Below are 25,266 nucleotides of genomic sequence, written 5' to 3'. Positions count from 1 at the left end.
CTTTATTAGCTGAGACTTGGTTCAATCTAGAGCCTTAAGCAAATGAATACTATTTGTGTTTAACCCCTTCCAGACTGGGTGATTTTTCATTTTTGTGCTTTCATTTTTTTCCTACTCTTCGTCAAAGAGTCATACTTTTATTTATTTATTTTTTGTTGTTAAGGCTTCTTTTTTATGGGACAACCGGTGTTTTTTGAATAAAAACTAATTTTATAGATCTTCTATAGTGCTAGTAGTAGAATAGAAAGAAAGAGTGTGAGAGGGAAGGGAGGAAGAGATAGAAAAAAACAGAAAATGAGCAACGTAAGTAGGGTTGTAGTTCAAAAACATAGTACTAGCTAAATGTAAGAATGCTTTAAAAAATGTAGTGTTAACCGTTTATTTTTACCAATCAATAAAATGCTAATTGATTGAGCAAAGGAGAAATTAAATCAGTATTTGGGATGACCATTTGTTGGAGGCCTAAAACTAGGTGAGGAACAGCCAAACTCGGTTAAAAAGTTAAAGGTGTAGATGACAATTTCACGCCACAGATCATACACCATGGCAAGACTGAGCACAGCAGCAAGTCACAAGGTAGATTGTTGTGAGTTCTGTTTTTGGGCTCCCTCTGGTGGTTACTGATGGTACTGGGTGACTTGTCTTTCCTGGGTTTCTGGGTTCCACCTGTTCCATCAGCATATGGGAGTTTCCTATTTAACCTGGCTTTGCTGGCATTTCCTCGCCGGTTATCAATGTATCCAGTGTGTCTTGTTACCTCTGCTCCCTGCTCCTAGAACCTTCTGGACAAGCTAAGTTTGGATTTTCCTGTTTTGTGTTTTGCTTAATTTGGTTTTTAGTCCAGCCTGCAGATATGTGATTCTCTGCTGCTGGTTGCTCTAGTGGGCTGAAATTGCTTTTCATGTACCATGAGTTGGCACATGAGTTCAAGTAATTTCAGGATGGTTTTTTGAAGGGTTTTTCGCTGACCGCGCAGTTCACTTTTGTATCCTCTGCTATCTAGCTTTAGCGGGCCTCATTTTGCTGAAACTGTTTTCATACTACGTATGTGCTTTCCTCTCATTTCACCGTCATTATATGTGGGGGGCTGCTATTTGCTGTGGGGTATTTCTCTGGAGGCAAGAGAGGTCTGTGTTTCTTCTGATAGGGGAAGTTAGATCTTCGGCTGGAGCGAGACGTCTAGGATCATCGTAGGCACGTTCCCCGGCTACTTTTATTTGTGTGTTAGGTTCAGGGTCGCGGTCAGCTCAGGTTCCATCGCCCTAGAGCTTGTTTGTATCTGTGCTTGTCCTTTTTGTGATCCCCTGCCATTGGGATCATGACAGTAGATATACTGAATCAACAAAGTCTCTCCCAGGCAACGATTTGAAAGACTGAAGACTGTTTTGAAGAAGCACCAAGAAATGAACACTACTGAGAACCAAAGATGCAGTGGTCAGCCAAGAAAACTTAGTGCTAATGAAAGACACAACATGCTTACTTCCCTTTGAAATTGGAATGGTATCATTAGCTCAAAACTGGCAGTAGCCACTGGGACCCAGCTACACCCATCTACTGTTTGAAGAATTCGGATTAGAGTTGTCTTCATGGAAGAATTGTATCCAAAAAGCCAAACCATGGAAGCAAAGTCAAAAAATTCAGCTGTGCATGAAAACAGAGTAACTGGGGTTCAGAAAAATGGCAGCAGTGCTTTGGACCCATGAATTGAAATTTGTAAGATTTGGCTGTAACCAAAGACAGTTTGTTCGCCAAAGAAATTATGAGTGATACACTAATTAGTGTTAGCAGACATCTTGTTTAAGGGTCCTCATAAATTTGGGGATGTATTTCTGAAAATGCAGTTGGGGGTTTGGTTAGGATTAATGGTGCACACAACGCTGAGAAATACAGTCAGATATTTATCCATCATTCAATGCCATCAGGGGGCATCTGTTTGGCTCCTAATTTATTCTGCTGGAGGACAATGACCCCAAACATACAGCCAATGGCATTAAGAATTATCTTCAGTGTAAAGAAGGAGTCCTGGAAGTCATAATAAGGCTCCCATAGAGGCAGGATGTATGCATGCCTACATCCACAACCTCCCTTCTGGATTTCATCAAAAGCTGTGTGCAAGTGTACCTAAACTGTTTGCACAGCACTGTATATTTCTATTGTTATTAAACACTATTACAACACCCACTGTCCTACCCTATAGCAACAACATCCATTAGACATTGAGCTTTCTGCACAAATGACAGGTAAGATTTTGGACAATTATAACACTTCTTATTTGACATTTAAATGTTCTTACAGGTCCCAGTGCTTGGAAGGCTAATCAAAGAGCATTTCTGTAATGGGTTTTTGTGGTCCTCTAGATAAGATGTTACTTACTGTAACTTACAGTGTATGTATGTATGTACATGCATACCGTATATGTATGGCGCAAGTCGGTTGCGGGTGTACGGTGTGGTCTCACGGGGTGAGCTCGCCCCATACTTGGGGCTTCAAAGAAGACCATGACTTTTACTATATGCAGAAATACTGTGATATTGCTCTATATAATATAAGCAATCACATGATCTAGTCCCATAAGGTCACTAATAATACATTTTTTCAACAAATATGAAATAAATAAAAAAAACATAAGTTCAAATCACTCCCCTTTCCGCCAATAATTATTAAAAAAAAATAAAAAAATGATCTTTCTGCATCCAGAAATGTCTGATCTATCAAATTATTAAAATAATTAATCCAATCAGTAAACACAGTAAACAGACACAAAATCAAAATGTCAACATTTTGTTTTTATTGGTCTCTGCAAATACTGCAAAAATATGCTGTGAAAAACAATCAAAATGCCATATCAATTCAAAAATGGTATCAATAAAAATGTTTTGCTTTGCAAAAGACAACCCCTCGCACTGCTCCATCAATCGAAAAATGAAAGCGTTACAGGTCTTGGAAAATGGCAACACAATGAAAAATTGTTTTTTTTTTTATTTCGTTTTTTTTCACCACTATAATAATTAAAAAACTTGACAATTTTGATATCGCAATAATCGTACTGAGCAGGAGAATCATGTTGCCGGTCATTGTTACTAAACAATATATGCTGTAAAAATAATTCCCAAAAACAATGTAAAAATTGTGAGGGTTTTTTTTCACAATTTCACTGCACTTGGAATTTCTTTTCTCATTTTCAAGTTTGTTTTCAAAAACGAAAACAAAAAAATTGGAAATTGGACGCAGCGGGAAGGTGTAATAACATTTTGAATAGTGGAAATGGAAATTGCAAACATAAAGTTAATCGGTATTTAGTGTATATAGCTTTTATTAATGAATCAAAGGACAGAAGAGGGTGGAAGTGAAATATGGAAAAGCTCTGTTTCCATTGGATATTGGATTGCATATTTCCTGTGCATTTCCTCTTTATTCCATATATTTTCAGAATCTAAGCTTCTTTTATGAGACCATGGCTGTTGAATACAAGTAGCTTGTGATATTTAAAGTTTTATTCTCATTTTATAAAATGGGTAAGCTTACAAAAGTGCTTGAACAAACAAGCAACTTTGCAAAAATCCTTTTCATTCCCCTTCATGGAGGGATGTTTCATTTTCTCGCTTCCTGCTCATTTGCAAAGTTACCAGCCACGGCTGCAGTCTATGTAGAGCTTGTAAGTGCTGCTCTAATGCTGATTGGCCAGCTTTGCTGGATCCAGACAGCTTCAGTGTCATGAAAACTACTCCTCTGACCTTTACACAATCAATTTGTTTCCTAATATTCTTCTTGGATTAAAACCGAACAAATAAGAACTAACTTGCAAAAATGTTGCACAATTGGATCAAATAGAAATGTGCTTAAACATTTGCGCATACCTAATTTTATGTAAAAGTGTTTGCTCTTGTGCTCATTATATTTCATTATTTCAGCAATAGCCTTTGAAAATGTGACATTATCTGGAAATAATCTAACTATGAAGTGGAAAGGAAAGAAAGCAAGAAAATCATCATATTGCATTGTATGGAAAACCAATGAGATGAAAAGGGCAAACCTTGGCAATCTTACCAAAAATCTAACCAATAAAGCAACCATAATTACAGGTAATCTACAAGATTGGTTTACAGTAGATCATACAACACTTGTATTAGGCAATTTGTATTTTTGATGATTAATTTTATTATTAAACCACTACAGTGATGGTTGTCAGGGCCAGTTTTAGACAAAATGGGGCCCTGGACAAAAGTTAAAAGTGGAGCCCCAAATGCTCGCATATTACATAGTCACACAGAAGCATTTAGGTTGCATTTACATGGGCTGCGTTCAGGCCATTAAATGAGCAAGATCACCAATATACATGTCGTTAAGCGCCTACTGCATATACTTGAGTATAAGCCGAGTTTTTCATCACATTTTTTGTGTGCTGAAAACGCCCCCTTGGCTTATACTCAAGTGAGGGTCCAGAAGATAGAGGGAGAGTAGTAGTGGCAGAGCAGCGGGTCACAGGAGGCAGAAGCCGGCTGCTGCGGCTAACTCCTGTACCCGCTGCCAAAGAGAAATGAATATTCACTGCTCTGGCACTGAATATTTATTGCTCTGTAATGGCATGCACAGTGTTAGAAGCAGCCGGATTCCTGCAGCTGCCGGTCAGCCACATGTACTTGCTACTTAAGAGAAATGAATATTCACTTATCTTTACTCCCACGTGATTAGCAATGAATACTCACTGCCCTCCATGCACATAGTTCCAGGGTGGAGAGCAGTGAGTATTCCAGCAGCTGTGCTCTGCTTGTGAGCAGTGCATGACGTCCCTGCCATGCGCTGCTTACAAGCATATAGCAGGTGCTAGCACCCGAACAAGACGCTGCAAGGGAGCGCAGGAAGGTAAGTATAATGGTTTATTTTTTTATGTTTTTTAATGGAGGCCTTGCATAGAATGATAGGGATGAGGAGGCATGCATACATGGATCGGGATGAGGAGCCATGGTGATCAGGATAGGGATGAGGAGCCACGCAGACAAGGATAAGGATGAGGAGCCATGCATACAAGGATAGGAATGAGGAGCCATGCATACAAGAATAGGGATGAAGAGCCATGCATACAAGAATAGGGATGAAGAAGAGCCATGCATACAAGAATAGGGATGAGAAGCCATGCAGAGCAGGATATGGATGAGGAGCCATGCATACCAGGTTATGGATGAAGAGCCATGCAGACCAGGATAGGAATGAGGAGCCATGCATACCAGGATAGGGATGAGGAGCCATGCAAACAAGGATAGGGATGAGGAGCCATGCATACCAGGATAGGGATGAGGAGCCATGCATACCAGGATAGGAATGAGGAGCCATGCATACCAGGATGGGGATGAAGAGCCATGCATAAAAGGATAGTGATGAGGTGACAATGCTAACAGGCTTAAACTTGAGTCAATAAGTTTTCCCAGTAATTTGTGGTAAAATTAAATGCCTCGGCTTATACTCGGGTCAGCTTATACTCGAGTATATACAGGATTTCCCGGTATCTTTATATCGGCTGAGGAAGAATGATGAACACAGAATGATCATTAATAGAGCAATCTTTCCCCATACAGTATCATGTTATCAGCAGCACATCTGGAGTTTGCACCGTGCGATGTGCTGCTGCTGTTCCAGCATAAACAATCTAATCACCCCATGATTGACCATCATTTTTTTCCTTTGTTGAGTGATTTCCGACATGTTTACACATATGAACTTTCTTATGCACTGTCAGTATTTCTAAAATGTGGATGCTACATGCACGCATACAGAATGTGACATAAACACTGTATGTATGTTCCACATCTACAGACACATACTGCATGTTACACATACAAAAGGGTATCAATGCTCCATATCTCAATATTCACTTCTGCTTTGAACTTGAGGTTGCTATCATTTTATAGACAATCATCTTGGATATCTCACACTTAAATTTGACTTGCAACTATTTAGCATATGATTAGTTATGCAGATTATTGTTATGTCACTGCATTACTGTTTTGCTCATAAAGATCTAAATTTAAATTTGTGTTATTTTGTTAGCATTTTGTAAATCCACCTTTTGCTTTCAACACTGTCTGAAACCTTCTGGGCATGCTCTTGGTCAAACATGTGTCAACCGAAATCTAATCCCAGGTCTTTTCTACACATTCCTAAAGTTGGTGCATACTGGATGACTCACTTGGGTATGTACAGTGGGGAAAAACAGTATTTAGCCAGTGACCAATTGTGCAAATTCTCCCACTTAAAAAGATGAGAGAGGCCTGTAATTGACATCATAGGTAGATCACAACTATGAGAGTCAAAATGAGAAAACAAACACAGAAAATCACTTTGTCTGACTGGGCAAGAATTATTTTTCAAATTATGGTGGAAAATAAGTATTTGGTCATTAACAAAAGTTCATCTCAATATTTTGTTGTTTTGTTATATATTCTTTTTTGGTAATGACAGAGGTCAAACGTTTTCTGTAAGTCTTCACAAGGTTGGCACACACTGTTGATGTTATGTTGGCCCATTCCTCCTTGCAGATCTCCCCTAGAGCAGTGATGTTTTGGGCCTGTTACTGGGCAACACAGACTTTCAACTCCCTCCATAGGTTTTCTATGGGGTTTAGATCTGGAGACTGGCTAGGCCACTCCAGGACCTTCATATGTTTCTTACAAAACCACTCCTTCATTGCCCTGGCGGTGTGCTTGGGATCATTATCATGCTGAAAGACCCATCCACATTTCATCTTCAATGCCCTTGCTGATGGAAGGAGGTTTGCACTCAAAATCTCACAATATATTGCCCCATTCATTCTTTCATGTACCCGGATCAGTCATGCTGGTCCCTTTGCAGAGAAACAGCCCCAAAGCATGATGTTGCCACTCCTATGCTCAACAGCAGGTATGGTGCTTTTTAGATGCAATTCAGCATTCTGTCTCCTCCAAACACAACGAGTTTTGTTTCTACCAAACAGTACTAGTTTGATTTCATCAGACCATATGACATTCTCCCAATACTCTTCTGGATAATCCAAATGCTCTCTTGCAAACTTCAGATGGGCCCAGATATGTACTGGCTTAAGCAGGTAGACATGTCTGGCACTGCAGGATCTGAGTCCCTGGCAGCGTAGTGTGTTACTGATGGTAGCCTTTGTTACAGTGGTCCCAGCTCTATGTAGATCATTCACTAGGTCCCCTAATGTGGTTCTGGGATTTTTGCTCACCTTTCATGTGATCATTTTGACCCCACGGGGTGAGATCTTAGCCCCAGATCAAGGGAGATTAGGCATGGTTTTGTATGTCTTCCATTTTCTTATTCCATCCCTGGCAAAAAATATGGAATCACCGGCCTTGGAGGATGTTCATTCAGTTGTTTAATTTTGTAGAAAAGAAAGCAGATCACAGACATGGCACAAAACTAAAGTCATTTCAAATGGCAACTTTCTGGCTTTAAGAAACACTAAAAGAAATCAAGAACAAAAATTGTGGTAGTCAGTAATGGTTACTTTTTTTTAACCAAGCATAGGGGGAAAATTATGGAATCACTCAATTCTGAGGAAAAAATTATGGAATCACCCTGTAAATTTTCATACCCAAAAATAACACCTGCATCAAATTAGATCTGCTCGTTAGTCTGCATCTAAAAATGAGTGATCACAGCTTGGAGAGCTGTTGCACCAAGTGGACTGACATGAATCATGGCTCCAACACGAGAGATGTCAATTGAAACAAAGGAGAGGATTATCAAACTCTTAAAAGTGGGTAAATCATCAAGCAGTGTTGCAAAAGATGTTGGTTGTTCACAGTCAGCTGTGTCTAAAATCTGGACCAAATACAAACAACATGGGAAGGTTGTTAAAGGCAAACATACTGGTAGACCGAGGAAGACATCAAAGCGTCAAGACCGGAAACTTAGAGCAATATGTCTCCAAAACAGGAAATACACAACAAAACAAATAAAGGATCGAATGGATGGAAATTGGAGTCAACGTCTGTGACCGAACTGTAAGAAACCTTCTAAAGGAAATGAGATTTACATGCAGAAATCTAAACGAAAGCCATCATTAACACCTAAACAGAAAAAACAAGGTTATGATGGGCTAATGAAAAGCAATCGTGGACTGTGAATGACTGGTTGAAAGTCATATTCAGTGATGAATATCGAATCTGCATTGGGCAAGGTGATGATGCTGGAACTTTTGTTTGGTGCCGTTCTAATGAGGTTTATAAAGATGACTGCCTGAAGAGAACATGCAAATTTCCACAGTCATTGATGATATGGGGCTGCATGTCAGGTAAAGACACTGGGGAGATGGCTGCCATTACATCTTCAATAAATGCACAAGTTGTTGTTGATATTTTGGACACTTTTCTTATCCCATCAATTGAAAGGATAATGCATCCTGCCATAGAGCAAAAACTGTGAAAACATTCCTTGAAAAAAGACACATAGGGTCAATGTCATGGCCTGTGTTATGATCCGGTGACCTTCCTTGGAGCAGCATGAAATCTTTCACTGGAGTAGGTGGTAACTATACTGACCGCAAATCCTGATCTTAACACTGCAACTAGAAGTAGCCGTGGGGTGTACCTAACAAGCCCTAGACACCTCGTCACAGCCGGAGGACTAAATACCCCTAAAGATGGAAATAGGAATACTACCTTGCCTCAGAGCAGAACCCCAAAGGATAGACAGCCCCCCACAAATATTGGCTGTGAGTAGGAGAGGAAAAACACACACAGTCAGAAAACAGGATTTAGCACAAGAGGCCACTCTAGCTAAAATAGGAAAGGATAGGACAGAGTTCTGTGCGGTCAGTATTAAAACCCTTCCAAAAATATCCACAGCAGATTATACAAAAAATTCCTCCATCTAACTAAAGACGTGGAGCGTATATCTGCAACTCCAGAGACTACTAAACTCAGAGCAGGAATACAATCAAAAAACAAGCACACAGCTTGTGTGCCATAGAAAAAGAAACAAACACTTATCTTTGCTGAATTGGCAGCTAAGCAGGAGAAGCCAGACAGAGATCCAACTCTTCCCAAGAAACATTGACAACTGCCAAGGACTAATGAGTCCTGCAAACCTAAATACCCCAGTCAGAACTGCAATCAGCAGATACACCTGTCCAGGACTGCAGCCCAGAGACAACTGCATTACCACCTACAACCACCGGAGGGAGTCCAAAAGCAGAATTCACAACAGTCCGGATCTCAATCCAATTGAAAATCTTTGGTGGAAGTTGAAGAAAATGGTTCATGACAAGGCTCTAACCTGCAAAGCTGATCTGGCAACAGCAATCAGAGAAAGTAGGTGCCAGATTGATGAAGAGTACTGTTTGACACTCATTAATTCCACGCCTCAGAGACTGCAAGCTGTTATAAAAGCACTAGATGGTGGCCCGATTCTAACGCATTGGGTATTCTAGAATATGTATGTATGTATATAGCAGCCACCTAGTATATAGCACAGGCCACGTAGTATATAGGAGTACTACATGGCCTGTGGTATATACCATGTGGCTGCTGTACAAATACATATATATTGTAGAATACCCGATGCGTTAATATAGGCCTTGTTGTTATGATGCGGAGGTTTAGGAGCAACATGGAACGAGCTCTAAAGGAAGTGGTAACTGTACTGACCGCAGTCCCTAAGCTCAACACAACACTAGAAGTAGCCGTGGGATGCTCCTAACTCTCCCTAGGCACCTCATCACCGCCTAAGAGCTAACTACCCCTAAAGATAGAAGCAGGAAAACTATCTTGCCTCAGAGAAAATCCCCAAAGGATAGATTAGCCCCCCACAAATAATGACTGTGAGTGGAGACGGAAAAGACATACACAGAATGAAACCAGGATGAGCACAGGAGGCCAGTCTAGCTTGATAGATAGGACAGGATGGAATACTGTGCGGTCAGTATAAAACACTACAAAAATCCACGCAGAGTTTACTAAAAATCTCCACACCAGACTAAAGGTGTGGAGGGTAAATCTGCTTCCCAAAGCTTCCAGCAAGACAGAATTAATTCATACTGATAACGCTGGACAAACATAGAAAGCACAGAATGGATAAGTCCACAATCTGTGAACAGAAAAGAGCAAGCAAAAACTTAGCTTTGCTGAACTGGTCAGGATAACAGGGAAATCCAAAGAGATGTAAATCCAACCAGGAACCATTTACAAGTGGCACTGGCTGAAGGACAGAGCCAGGCATAAATAGCCGAGCAGAAAAGACGATCAGTGGAAGCAGCTGCAGACAGCTATCTCCAAGGAGCAGCCATACCACTTAAAACCACAAGAGGGAGCCCAAGAGCAGAACTCACAAAAGTGCCACTTACAACCACCGGAGGGAGCCCAAGAGCGGAATTCACAACACCTTGTAGAACATAACACAGCCATGTAGTATATAACACAGCCCACGCAGTATATAGCAGCAACGCAGTATATAGCAGCCACGCAGTACATAACACAGCCCACGTAGTATGTAACACTGGCCACGTAATATATGACACAGCCCACATAATATATAGCACAGCTCACATAGTATCTAACAGTGGCCACGTAGTGTATAGCACGCAGTATAGAACACAGCCACGTAGTATATAACACTGCCCACGTAGTATATAGCAGCCATGTAGTATATAACGCAGCTCACGCAGTATAGAACACTGGCCACATAATATATAGCATGGACCCGCAGTATAGAACACAGCCCACATAGTATCTAACACTGGCCAGGTAGTATATAGCAGCCACACAGTATCTAACACAGCCCACGTAGTATTTAGCAGTGTGGGCACCATATCCCTGTTAAAAAAAAATTAGCAGTAGTAGTAGGCCTCCGAGAACGTCAGGTCTCCACTTCCTTGTACTCAACTACCCATGTTACTATTCTTAAATTTATCTGACAATGGTAGTCTAGAAAACTGATATTTGTGCCACCTGAGTCTGGCTCAACAAGAAAGCAGAGGTGTTGCATGTGGTGTCATGGCTCACCGCAAAGGGGCCCCACACCGATCACTTACCCACCTCGTCTTACTGTGACGTTCATTGAAAAGCTTTAAATGCTGCCCCAGACCCCCAATACCTCATGCCTGGTTGATTGCTGGGTGAATTGAGGCCTGGTGTCTGTCCCTCATTTGATGTGTTTAGGCAGTACTTGGGGCCGTTCTAAGGTATTGTGCATGCGTTTGTTTTTGCCTCCCGTTGACTATAATGGTGTTCGGCTATGTTCTGCGAATATTCAACAAATTAATCGGCGAATATTGCAAATTCAGCGAACGTAATCTGAATCGAACATTAAAATATTCGCTCATCTCTAGTTATGTGCAGAGGCTGATGAGACTACTGACGGACTTGTTTGAGCAGGAGGAGGTGCAGGAACTGCTGTAGGAGGATGAGGAAACTCTGATAGAAGTAGGACCAGCAATCCTCAGTGTTGGGAGTACATGCCCCAGGGTGTGTTTACAGCGGGTGTGGTTCAGCCCCAACCTCCACAATGTTCACTCAGGGAAATGTAGTGTCCTTGTCCACCAGCGCTTGTCCACGTTTCGGTCGTTAAGTGGACAGTGCCAGTAAGTGCGTTGGTAAGGACACAGGTGATGTTCCTGGACATGTGCTGGTAGAAGGAGGGCATGCAACACCGGGAGAAATTGTAGTTTTTGGGGACAGAGTACCGAGGGATGACTGCCTCCATTAGTCTGTGAAAATCAGCTGTGTCTACCAGCCTAAATTGCAATATTTTCATGGCAAGCAGCCTGGAACTGTGCCTGTTTAGCACTTGAGCCTGTGAGTGAGTGGCTGGGATCTTTCTTTTTCATTCGAAGGTCTAGATTGGCGGAGGTGTCCACAAAACTCAGCAACCCACAGAACATATGTCTCGATTTTCACAATTTCTTAAAAACTTTATAATTTTCACTTAGTCCTTCCATGGGACTTTGACTTTCATCAGCCTGATCACTGGTATAAACCATTGCAATGCACGAGCATTGCAATGCTTTAGAACTGTCAGTGCTGCACACAAGGCCCTTAGAATGAAAAACATAAACCTGTTCAGTAGTTTAGGTAGAGCTTATAATTTCTGAGATGTAAAATAGTCAATTTGCTCACTGTTTTGAAGTATTAATAAATGAATAAATATTTATAATATGATAACTATGGATTATTATTATATATTTAGCCCCTTAGCGACCGCCGATCAGCCTTTTAACGGCGGCCGCTAAGGGTACTTAAACCACAGCGCCGTTAATTAACGGCGCTGTGGAAAAAGTGAATAGCGCCCCCCAGAGTCGGATTTTCTCCGGGGTCTCGGCTGCCGGGGGTAGCCGAGACCCCAGAGAACATGATTCGGGGTTTTTTTTTACCGACCCAGCATTTGCGATCGCCGGTAATTAACCGTTTACCGGCGATCGCAAAAAAAAAAAACGCGATCTCTTTTTAATTTCTCTGTCCTCCGATGTGATCGCACATTAGGGGACAGAGAAAAGGGGTCCCAGATAGCCCCCCAATACTCACCTATATCCCCCGCTACTCCTCGTGGCTCCCGGTGGGCGCCGCCATCTTCAAAATGGCGGGCGCATGCGCAGTGCACCCGCCGGCCGGCACCGGGAGAATCTTTGGGGTCTCGGCTGCCGGGGGTAGCCGAGACCCCAAAGAACATGATTGGGGTCTGTTTTACCGACCCCTGTTTTGCAATCGCCGGTAATTAACTGTTTACCGGCGACCGCAAAAAAAAATAAAAAAAAATCAAAGTGTAATTCTCTGTCCTCTGATGTGATCGCACATCAGAGGACAGAGAAATAGGGGGATTCGGGGACCCTATTATACTTACCGGTGTCCCTGGATCCTCCTGCTGCTCCTCCTGGCTGCCGGGGAAAAGAAAATGGCGGGCGCGGGCGCATGCGCAGTGCGCCCGCCATCTATCGCCATCTGCCGGCCGACAGGAGAAGAGCAGTTGGGGCTAAAATTAGAGTTAGGGTTAGGGTTAGGGCTAGGGTTAGGGTTAGGGCTAGGGTTAGAGCTAGGGTTAAGGCTAGGGTTAGAGCTAGGGCTAGGGCTAGGGTTAGGGCTAGGGTTAGGGCTAGGGTTAGGGCTGGGGTTAGAGCTAGGGTTAGGGCTAGGGTTAGGGCTAGGGTTAGGGCTAGGGTTAGGGCTAGGGCTAGGGTTAGGGCTAGGGTTAGGGTTAGGGCTAGAGTTAGTGTTAGGGCTAGGGTTAGGGCTAGGGTTAGGGCTAGGGTTAGGGTTGGGGCTAAATTTAGGGTTAGGGTTGGGGCTAAATTCAGGGTTAGGGTTCTTTCACACTTACATCGGTACGGGGCCGTCGCAATGCGTCGGCCCGACATACCGACGCACGTTGTGAAAATTGTGCACAACGTGGGCAACGGATGTAGTTTTTCAACGCATCCGCTGCCCAATCTATGTCCTGGGGAGGAGGGGACAGAGTTACGGCCACGCATGCGCGGTCAGAAATGGCGGACGTGACGTACAAAAAACGTTACATTGAACGTTTTTTGTGCCGACGGTCCGCCAAAACACAACTGATCCAGTGCACGACGGACGCGACGTGTGGCCATCCGTCACGATCCGTCGGCAATACAAGCCTATGGGCAAAAAAACGCATCCTGCGGACACATTTGGAGGATCCGTTTTTTGTCCAAAACGATGGATTGCGACGGATGCCAAATGACGCAAGTGTGAAAGTAGCCTTAGGGCTAGGGTTAGGGTTGGGGCTAAAGTTAGGGCTAGGGTTGGGGCTAAAGTTAGGGTTAGATTTGGGGTTAGGGTTTGGATTAGAGTTGGTATTAGGGTTAGGGTTGGCATTAGGGTTACGCTTGGGATTAGGGTTACGTTTGGGATTAGGGTTAAGGTTAGGGTTGTGATTAGGGGTGTATTGGGATTAGGGTTAGGTTTGAGGTTTAGGGTTGAGATTAGGATTAGAGGTGTGTTGGATTTAGGGTTTTGATTAGGGTTATGGTTAGGGTTGACATTAGGGTTGTTTTGGGGTAAGGGTTGTGATTATCGTTAGGGTTAGTGATTAGGATTATGGATCAGGTTGGGATTAGGGTTAGGGGTGTGTTGGGGTTAGGGTTGGAGCTAGAATTGGGGGGTTTCCACTGTTTAGGCACATCAGGGGGTCTCCAAACACGACAGCCAATTTTGCGCTCAAAAAGTCAAATGGTGCTCCCTCCCTTCTGAGCTCTGCCGTGCGCCCAAACAGTGGGCTACCCCCACATATGGGGCATCAGCGTACTCGGGATAAATTGGACAACGACTTTTGGGGTCCAATTTCTCCTGTTACCCTTGTGAAAATAAAAACTTGGGGGCTACAAAATCTTTTTTGTGGAAAAAAAATATTTTTTTATTTTCATGACTCTGCATTCTAAACTTTTGTGAAGCACTTGGGCATTCAAAGTTCTCACCACACATCTAGATAAGTTCCTTGGGGGTCTAGTTTCCAAAATGGGGTCACTTGTGGGGGGTTACTACTGTTTAGGTACATCAGGGGCTCTGCAAACGCAACATAATGCCCACAGACCATTCTATCTAAGTCTGCATTCCAAAACGGCACTCCTTCCCTTCCGAGCTCTGCCGTGCGCCCAAACAGTGGTTTACCCCCACATATGGGGCATCAGCATACTCGGGATAAATTGGACAACAACTTTTGTGGTCCAATTTCTCCTGTTACCCTTGTGAAAATAAAAACTTGGGGGCTACAATATCTTTTTTGTGGAAAAAAAATATTTTTTTATTTTCACGACTCTGCATTCTAAACTTCTGTGAAGCACTTGGGCATTCAAAGTTCTCACCACACATCTAGATAAGTTCCATGGGGGGTCTAGTTTCCAAAATGGGGTCACTTGTGGGGGGTTTCCACTGTTTAGGCACATCAGGGGCTCTCCAAACGCGACATGGCGTCCAATCTCAATTCCAGACAATTCTACATTGAAAAAGTAAAACGGCACTCCTTCTCTTCCAAGCTCTGCGGTGCGCCCAAACAGTGGTTTACCCCCACATATTGGGTATCGACGTACTCAGGAGAAATTGCTCTACAACTCTTGTTGTCTAATTTTTCCTGTTACCCTTGTGAAAATAAAAATTTGGGGGCAAAATATCATTTTTGTAGAAAAAATGCGATTTTTTATTTTCACGGCTCAACGTTATAAACTTCTGTAAAGCTCTTGGGGGTTCAAAGTGCTCACCACACATCTAGATAAGTTCCTTAAGGGGTCTAGTTTACAAAATGGTGTCACTTGTGGGGGGTTTCCACTGTTTAGGCACATCAGGGGCTCTCTAAACGTGACATGGCGTCCGATCTCAATTCCAGCCAATTCTGCATTGAAAAAGTCAAACGGCGCTCCTTCACTTCCAAGTTCTGCGGTGCGCCCAAACAGTGGTTTATCCCCATATATGGGGTATTTGCGTATTCAAGAGAAATTGCATAACAAAATTTATGGTTACATTTCTGTTTTTACACTTGTGAAAATAAAAAAAATGGTTCTGAATTAAAATGTTTGCAAAAAAAAGTTAAATGTTCATTTTTTCCTTCCACATTGTTTCAGTTCCTGTGAAGCACGTAAAGGGTTAATAAACTTCTTGAATGTGGTTTTGAGAACCTTGAGGGGTGTAGTTTTTAGAATGGTGTCACACTTCATTATTTTCTATCATATAGACCCCTCAAAATGACTTCAAATGTGATGTGGTCCCTAAAAAAAAATGGTGTTGTAAAAATGAGAAATTGCTGGTCAATTTTTAACCCTTATAACTTCCTAACAAAAAAAATTTTGTTTCCAAAATTGTGCTGATGTAAAGTAGACATGTGGGAAATGTTATTTATTAACTATTTTTTTGTGACATATCTCTCTGATTTAAGGGCATAAAAATACAAAGTTTGAAAATTGCTAAATTTTAAAAATTTTCGCCATATTTCCATTTTTTTCATAAATAATCGCAAGTAATATCGTAGAAATGTTACCACTAACATAAAGTACAATATGTCACGAAAAAACAATCTCAGAATCAGCGGGATCCGTTGAAGCGTTCCAGAGTTATAACCTCATAAAGTGACAGTGGTCAGAATTGCAAAAATTGGCTCGGTCTTGGTGATGATTTTTAAACAATTGCTGTTTTTGTTTCAGATAATTTTCTCCCAATGAAGTGTTACAAAATTTACATTCACAGGATGGGTAAAACCCAGAATACTGTGGGAACAGCACATTACTTCAAGCGTATGTACAAAGTCACTTTCTCCCTAAATTTCTGTTTTTGTACTTTGATCCGTTTTCATTGTAAAATTCTGCTTAGACCTGTGTGTTTTTAGTAATAAAGCAATATTGTCCATACTGAAATTCTAAGCTGAATACTGAATGTAAATTGTGTCAGCCAAGATTATGCACTTAATTCAGGAGAAAATGTAGTTTTCAAATCTCGCTACTAGCCAGAAAATGTTTGGCATTAGTTTTTTAAAGAGGTTGTCCTCTACTTGGCAACCTTCTGAATCCCTATGTCCCCCCTATCCCCAGTAAAATAATAACACCTACACTGATAGGCGAATTATAATGATTGCAATACAGGCTACCGCCCGAGGCCCATGGCCAAATTTCCCTCATTATAACTTTAACTCGGAATGGAGCTTTCCTAGCGCTCCACTGGCAACGATACAGAATGGCAGTGCTTATCCAGGGGAGCTCCCGTTGCCTCTGCTATGATGTGCCACAATTACAAGTTGAGCCACTGAGACCAGAGCAGAGCTCACTTTGTGAATCTTGGAATTTTCACTCATGACTCTAGGCCTTATACCAGACTCACTATTTTTGTTCTGAATAGAAAACTTTTCAGCTATCTCATTGTCATCACAGACCCAATTACAAGTAAAGGTAACAGCCCTATATACACAGTAGATAACACACGATACACAATTCGCAATGGATGATATTACAGACACCCTTCTATCACAATGCTCAGATTTTAGCATGCCCAGATTAGATCAGAAGGAAGCTATGCAAAAGATATTGTCTGAGTTAGTCCATTGTTGCTAATATTCATGTGCCAAACAGGGAGAAGAAGTATTAATTTAGGTCTATTGGCAAGTGTGTAAGATACAAAAATGAAACATATATTAGCATTCATATCTGACACATATGTATATTTTGTAGGACAGCCAGCTAGGCTACGTCTAAATACTAGCACTACAGGTCCCGACTAGGTGCACCTGGATAGCTATCATAGAACCAAGCCATGTGCTCACTGGTCAGTCAGTGGGGGAAAGCTGAGCAGTGTGTTGCGTTGGGGCTGCAGAAAGATAAGCCAGAATCTCTCTCTGAGAAGAGACTGCACAGACCGTGTGCACCAAACTGCAAGTATCACTGGTTGCTATGGATGGTAACTGGTTTTTGTTACCGAACCGAGACCAACTCAGCCATGTATGAGTAGTCCGGGTCTGTGTTGTTTAGCAAGTGCCTGGAAAAGGCTAGAGCTTTTATGTTTAAGGTTTATGGGCTACTGTGGAACCACTGGAAATAAACATTACGTTTATGATGCAAAAATTGTGAGAAATAGTAAACACCTACTATATATATATATATATATATATATATATATATTATATATATTACTAGTGATGAGCAACCACTAATATGCTCAGAAACTCGCTGCTCGAGCTGAGCAAATCTTAATGCTCAGGTACTCGACCTGAGTAACGAGTATAATGAAAGTCAATGGGAAACTCAATCATTTTTTCTGTGCACCCCCCCTCCCCAGAGGTCTGAAAGGGGTTTAAAAATTGCTGAAAACTATTGAGATAGCGCTGAAATGGTATGGGAACAGCATGGGGAAGACCTGTGGAAGCATCTCTGAATACCAGATCGCTGCTGGGAACAATGTTTTCAGAGTATTACACCACTTTTACAGACTGACAATAAAACATACAAAACCACAGTCAAAATGGATGTGACTGGGAAAAATGTTAATAAGCATTATTTCCAGGATAATGACTTGTATATAATAAAAAATAAATAAGAGAAAAAAATGCTTCTAATCTGCACACATTGGGCTATGTTCACACATAGTGTTTTTGCTGCATTTTTGCACGTTTGCATTGCTTTTAATGGTAAAAAAAAACATTCTACAGGAAATGTAATTTTATCATTTCAATACCTTATCTGGCAATGTGGTGTTTGAGACATGATCAGACATATCCTGTTTAATTTATGAAGGAGGGACGCTGAAAGTCACAATTTTTTTTCAGGGGCATTTAGTGGCCTCACTATTTGTAGAGGGCCATCAGGCAGTCGTATATTGCTACTGCAATATAATTTATCCATCTGAGGTGGGCAAATTTTCTTTTTCATATCAATACTGTAAAGTTTGAAACTTGAAGGGCCAGCAGGCGGCCCTCACAATTTATAGAGGGACAGCAGGTTGCCACCACTATTTTTAGAGGGCCAGCAGGCATCTTGTGAACTTGTTTTTGGTAAAAAAATATCATTTTACTGTTTACTATAAATGTAATGAGTCCTCCAAATTAAAGCACACAGTAGTTACAGTGAAATTTGATGGAGGTTCAAAGAAATTTAGGGGATGTTTTCTACCTTTGGCCCTGGGTGACTTGACTGTGTGCAAGGCATCAAGAAATGTGAAGATTTTGGGTCGCGATTAGTGATGAGTGAGTATTTTCATTACTCGGGTTTCCCCGAACATGCTCAGGTGATCTCCGAGTATTTTGGCATGCTCGGAGATTTAGTTTTCGTCGCCGCATGTGGGGTTGCCTGTTTGTTAGGGAATTCCCACATGTATTCAGCCTGCCTAGCAGCTGTGGCGACGAAAACTAAATTATTATTATTATACTTTTTTTTTCTCTGAGCACATCGAAATACTCAGAGACCACCCAAGCATGCTCAGGGAAACCCGAGTAACGAGTATAATCGCTCATCACTAGTCGCAATGTAGTGCTCAGGGTCAGAAAAATGGGTTTGCATCCTAGGTCATGTATCTTCCAGCAGGACAATGATCCCAAACATAATTAAAAAAGCACACAGAAATAGATGGAAACAAAGCAGTCGAGAGTTTAGAAGTGGTAATTCCAGCTCCAGTAGCATAAATTGTACCATAACTACCTCTTACATACATATGCTAGAGAGAAACTGTGAATAGGCACATTAAATCAGTCAATTTTGCCTTCTTTCATGAATTTCTCAGTACAGAACCCCATAAAAAACATGAATCGGTCAATGAGTCCATGGAAAAAAGAAACAGCAAGGCTTAAAATTTATAAGGCAATAATCCCTAACTAGATGCCTGTCATATGCTATACCTAAAGCAACACCTCATCTTAGATGAATTGAAGATAAGAGCAGAATTATTGTAGCATATAGAAGGGATTTGAACCGGCCCTGAAAAGATATTTTCTTGTACGTGGCAGCAATAAACTGTGGAGGAACGCAAGTAACACTGGCAGCTTTGATGAATTTCTGAGTACAGATCACCATAAAAAACATGAATCAGTCAATGAGTCCATGGAAAAAAGCAACAGCAGCGCTATACCTAATGCAACACCTCACCGTAGATGAAGTGCAGATAAGAGCGGTATTATTATAACATAATAGCATCTATTTGAATTAGCACTGAGAAAAGCGATTAGTTTACTGTAGCAGCATCAAGGATTGTTATTTTATCAACCCTGCCTGAGAATATAGTGGTGTGTTTTGCATCCACTCAGCCTGATATGGAGGATACTGGGATCTTCTGTACTTACTGTACAAACTCTCCTGTCCCGGCTGTGAAATCCTGTATGCAGTGTGAGAACTCTCTATGTGATGATCACCTGACAACCCACAAGACACTGGATAATATACTAATAGAACCCATCTGCCAACAGCCAGGACTTCCCTCTCCACACCAAGAGGGTGACTGTTGTGAATTCTGTGGTCAGGCTCCCTCCTGTGGTCATGAGTGGTACTTCGGCTGGTTCTGTCCATGAGCTTCCTTTGGTGGATGTGAGTGGGGCTGCGGCTTCTGAGTTTCCTTCCTCAGGTGACGAGGTTAAGTCGTTAGGTGCGGCTCTATTTAACTACACCTAGTTCTTTGTTCCTGGCCTCCAGTCAATGTTCCAGTATTGGTCTTTCTCTCTCCTGGATCGTTCTTGTGGTCTGTCTGCCCTGCATAAGCTAAGTTCTGCTTGTGTTACTTTTGTTTGCTATTTTTTCTGTCCAGCTTGCTATATTGGTTTGTTTTGCTTGCTGGAAGCTCTGGGACGCAGAGGAAGCACCTCCGTACCGTTAGTCGGTGCGGAGGGTCTTTTTGCGCCCTCTGCGTGGTTGTTTGTCGGTTTTTGTGCTGACCGCAAAGCTATCTTTCCTATCCTCGGTCTATTCAGTAAGTCGGGCCTCACTTTGCTAAAATCTATTTCATCTCTGTGTTTGTATTTTCATCTTTACTCACAGTCATTATATGTGGGGGGCTGCCTTTTCCTTTGGGGAATTTCTCTGAGGCAAGGTAGGCTTATTTTTCTATTTTCAGGGCTAGCTAGTTTCTCAGGCTGTGCCCGAGGCGCCTAGGTCTGGTCAGGAGCGCTCCACGGCTACCTCTAGTGTGGTGTGATAGGATTAGGGATTGCGGTCAGCAGAGTTCCCACGTCTCAGAGCTCGTCCTATGTTATTAGTAACTATCAGGTCATTTTCAGTACTCTTAACCACCAGGTCCATTGTGGTTCTAAATCACCAGTTCATAACAGGTGACTGTCCATGTTGTCCTCCTCTTCCTCTTGCTCATGCTCCCTCTCCTCCTCATCTTCAGGCCACCACGCTGAGCAGACAGGATGAAGGTTTCGAGTCCTCAAAGTTTTGGTGAACCGCACAGATGTCAGACATCTATGCCCACTCATCAGCTCTTATGTGAGGAGGCTGACTGGAATACTGTTGGGCATGATGTAACTGGTATTCAATTACTGTTCTTTGCCACTCACAAAGCCTTGCCAATATATGTAACCTTGAGTTTCAACACGTGGTGACATGGCACACCAGTCAGTGAGCTGGAGGTTTCAAACGCTGCTGTAGTTCTGCCAGAGTGGCAGTAACTGTAGCTGTGGTTGTGTAAGGCAAAGACAGCACACCATTAGAAATAGTGGTGGATGGAGACCGAATACCAAGGGATGCAGACACCATGAGATTGCAGAAAGATTCCGTCTCTACAAGCCTAAATGGAAACATTTCCAATGCAAGCAGTCTGGAAATGTGGTCATTGTATTGTATTGTAGTATTACAGCCTGTGGGTGGGTGGCTGCTTATTTATGCTTGCGTTTCAAGGACTTGGGTAAGGACAACTGAACGCTGCATTGGGTCAAGGACGTGGATGTGGTTGCTGATGGTGGTTGCAAGTGTGCAATGACAGGTGCAGGGTGGGAGTCATCTTGGCCTAGATTATGGACAGGGGATTGGCGTACACATAGAACAGGAAAAGAGGAAGTTGCGTCACCAGCAGACACTGTTTATGGACCCTGGCGTTCAGCCCAAGTAGTATGGTGTTTTGCATGTGCCTTAAGATGCTGATGGTGGTCAGACTGGTAGTTGTTCTGCCCCTGCAGATGCTGGCATGGCAGATGTTGCAAATGTTCTTTTTTGGGTTAACTGGACTGTCTTTAAAAAAGTGTCAGACTTGGGAACATTTAAACTTTGGCTTGGCAGCTTCACCCTTGTTGGTGCTCTTGGGAACAGTTGCACACCTTGTGTCTCTGGCCATCCCACTGCCTCTTCCTGCCTGTTTTGGTGCTGTGGATCCTCCCTCTTTGCAGTGCTGTCCCCGCTCTGCAAGTCTCCTTCCCTGGTTGAGTCAGTGACTTCATCGTCCACCACCTCGTCTCCACTTCTGCACCTTGGTCCTCCTCCTGACTTCATGATGTAACAACACTAATTGTTGGCAATTGTGCCTCATCATTATCCACCTTTTGCGACAGTACTTGTATTTTCCCACTGTCGCCTTCTTGTTAGTGTGACTGCTCAAATATTTGGGCATCGCTGCATATCATCTCCTCATGTCCTGCTTGAGACGGGCAGGGCGAGAGGCCAGAATCTATAAATGGAAATGTGAACAGATCTTCAAAGTGTCCAAGTGTGGGATCACTTGCCTCCGGGCCCTTGGCATGGTGGAAGGAAGGAGGATCAGGGTGAGGATTATGCGGTTCAGAATCATAGCTACTGAGACTGGACCATGTGGTAAACAGGGTAGTGCTGGCAAAGTGTCATGAAGCATTATCTGCTATCCATCCATCAATCTTTTCACATTGGTCTGGCTTCAAGAGTGGTGTGAGTCGCCCCCCGGGCAAGGGGTACTCGTTACCGGGTCCAGTGTTCACAGGGGGATGTCACGGTGGCTGCGACCCGGCCCGTAGCCCTGGGCGCCCATGTAAAAGGGAAAGGTCTTTAAAGGGATTAAGTTTATGTTCGTGACGCCACCTGTGGTATTCAGTCAGGGTGACCGACGCTGCTTTAAGGGGTCCGCTGGGGTGATGTTATGGCAGCTAGATAGTATACTAACTCACAGGTGAAGTATATCCCCAGGGCTTCCCGGTGTGTAGATGGTGAGTGGTGAATGGCGCAGTGAAGAACAAGGACACAAGGTTGCAGTCTCTTTACCTTTACTGAAGACTTCAGCATCCACAGTCCAAGGGCGCTGGACCACAGGGTAGGCAGAGTCCAGTCGGTTTGGAGGCAAGTCCAGAGTCCCCTTGTCCAGGTGGAAATTGGTAGCATTCCCTTGCGCTGCAGTGGTGTAGTCCCTTACTGCCTATTGCTTCACATAAGGTTCTCACAGGCTCACTCTGTCCCCGTATAGGACAAAACACGTATGACTGGTGACTTGAGCCTGTTTATAGGGTCTCTTAGATAACTCGGCTCTGTAGGTGTCACTGTGCCTCCTGGGTGTAGGTGCGGACAGGTAACCTGCAATTAGCTGTCCTGCCGGTCTCTAGAATAAGGCATAGAGGTCCTTACTGCCTCGGTGTTCCAGCTACTGGGATTCTGCGCCTCAGAAGGAGGCAGCCTGTTCGGGGCTGGTCCCCTTCTGGTATCCTCTCCTTTGCTTTGACTTCCTTCACGTTCGCTGCAATACAGTTCTGCCTTCAAAATGTCTCTTTCTGGGAGCTGCAGCTCTGAGGGCATGCACAGCTCCATTGACCCTCTGTCCTCCTCAGACTACTGTCTGGAACTCACTGACTTTCCTTACAGACTACCAATTATATATATATGACAAGTGACCTAATAAATAGGAGCAGAAGCTCCCCCTGGTGGCCTGGAGTATGAATGTGTTGCATGTTTGTGATACCTGGATGCAGTTATCCTTCTTTGTCTCCAAACGCAGTATCACTCTCCACTGGAGGAAAGCAATACTACGGCGACGACCAGGACCCTGGGGCGGCGCAGGTGTTCCACGCCCCCTACAAAGTGGGACAGGAAACTAGATTGACATGATGTGTGTGTTATTTATGCTCCTATGGTAGGCACAATTTCACCTTGTCCATGACCTCGGCGCTCAACATCAGCATCACGTCCACTTCCCCATCCCTTAATATACGCCTTGCCCATTTTAAATTACATATGATGTATCCCTGTTGAGAAAATGTTGCAGACAACATTACAATGCCAGAAAATTTTGCCCACTACAGATGGATGTATAAGAATGCAGTAGCAATATAACAATTCTATTTGTAACCCAAGGTTTTTTTTGTGTGTTTTGAGGCCCAACTCTAGCACGACAAAATAAATGTCGACGTAAATGACAAAACGACATATAAAATGTCAGTGCTGAAAAAAATTGCAGTATTACAATTCCAGCTAAATTTGCCCACTTCAGATGAATGTATGAGACTGCAGTATCAATATAGCAATGTGATTTTTTTTAACAAACAATTTTTTTTTTCAGGGAAGGGGGAGTTTAGGTCCAACTCTAGCATGATAAATGCTCTACAAAATGTCACTGCTGAAAAAAATTGCAGTATTACAATGCCAGGTTAATTTGCACACATCAGATGGACATATAAGACTGCAGTGAAAATGGTGTATAATATTTCCCTGCTTAGAACAATTTGCAGGATTAAAAGCAAAAAAAAAAATTGCCCTGAGAAGGGGTTTTGGTATGAGTTGCAGGCTGTAGCATAAAGGACATGCAATTCACTCGTTCCTGTCCTACACGATCCCTTCAGCACAATCTCTACCTAAGTGCTGGTAACAGCAGTATCACTATTTATTATAGTTAGGGCTGTTATACTTAAAAGGCATATAAATGTGGTTGAATCCCTGGCTAATACACGGTTACAATTCCGAACCCTCTCTCATCAGCAGCTCTCACTTCTCTGCCTGTTTCCGGGGTACAGTCAATCACAGTAATGGCACAATCAAGATGGCTATGGCATTACATTGACTGTATTCACCACATGTTCATTGGCAGTCTAAAAAGTGCCAAACATGAGGGGCGGGGACTCGAGGTCCTGCTCGAATATAAAAAAAATACTCGCAGAGTAACGAGCATCCTGAGCACACTGATGCTAGAGGAAGTTACGAGTAGTGACAAGCACGCCTGTTCATCACTAGTTAAAGGAAGGTTGATTGTCAACTGCGTGTGTGCGTTTGCCGCCCTTGTTCTGTGACCGGGTGCACTTTCCTTCTGCTGATTCCACTTACTACACTAATACACCCAAAACTGTAGCGAGCAGCTTCAGAGAACTACTCTCTGAAGTCACTCGCAAGTCGCTACACTGTATTAATGCAGTGAGCGGCATCAGCAGAAAGAAGGCAGGGAGGAGAGCACGCCCAGTCACTGAGCATGGGTGGCCATGGACAGGCAATACCAGCAGCATTTAAACAGTGCTTGCTCTGGAAAACAAGCAATGTCAAATAGTAGCTGGGCAAGTCCCACTATATGCAAATAAGAAGACAAGGTGCACCATAGCCCCCTCTCTTTAAAAATTTAGTAACTCTGGCAGAGGAATAACCACTGTCAGACCCCCAAATTGTCAATCTTCCTTGTCTTTGACGTTGCTTGTAAGAAGACATTCAAGGAGTTGACATAAACATCAGAAACTCACAAAATCAATGTTTTGGAGTGGCCATCACAAAACTCTGATCTTAATCCTATTGAAAATTTATGGGCAAAGCTGAAAAGGCAGGTGCAAGCAAGGCGACCTACAAACCTGGATCAGTTACACCATTTTGTCAGGAGAAATGGGCCAATATTCTGGCCAACTATTGTGAGAAGCTTGTGGAAGGATATGCCAAACATTTGA

The 25,266-nt window shown here is 42.8% G+C and overlaps 1 protein-coding gene across 1 annotated transcript in view; it reads left to right on the top strand.

The window, feature by feature from the left end:
• Nucleotides 1-25,266, top strand: part of IL12RB1 (interleukin 12 receptor subunit beta 1) — a 228,817-nt gene that overhangs the window by 167,027 nt on the left and 36,524 nt on the right. Inside the window, exons 9-10 of the mRNA XM_069745689.1 lie at nt 3,912-4,082; nt 16,133-16,222. Coding sequence (XP_069601790.1) covers nt 3,912-4,082; nt 16,133-16,222 — 261 coding nt within the window. The remainder of the gene's footprint in view (nt 1-3,911; nt 4,083-16,132; nt 16,223-25,266) is intronic.

Source organism: Ranitomeya imitator, chromosome 1, assembly GCF_032444005.1.
Source record: "Ranitomeya imitator isolate aRanImi1 chromosome 1, aRanImi1.pri, whole genome shotgun sequence".
In the NCBI taxonomy this organism is placed as follows: Eukaryota; Metazoa; Chordata; class Amphibia; order Anura; family Dendrobatidae; genus Ranitomeya; species Ranitomeya imitator.
This window is presented reverse-complemented; position numbering and strand designations above follow the sequence as displayed.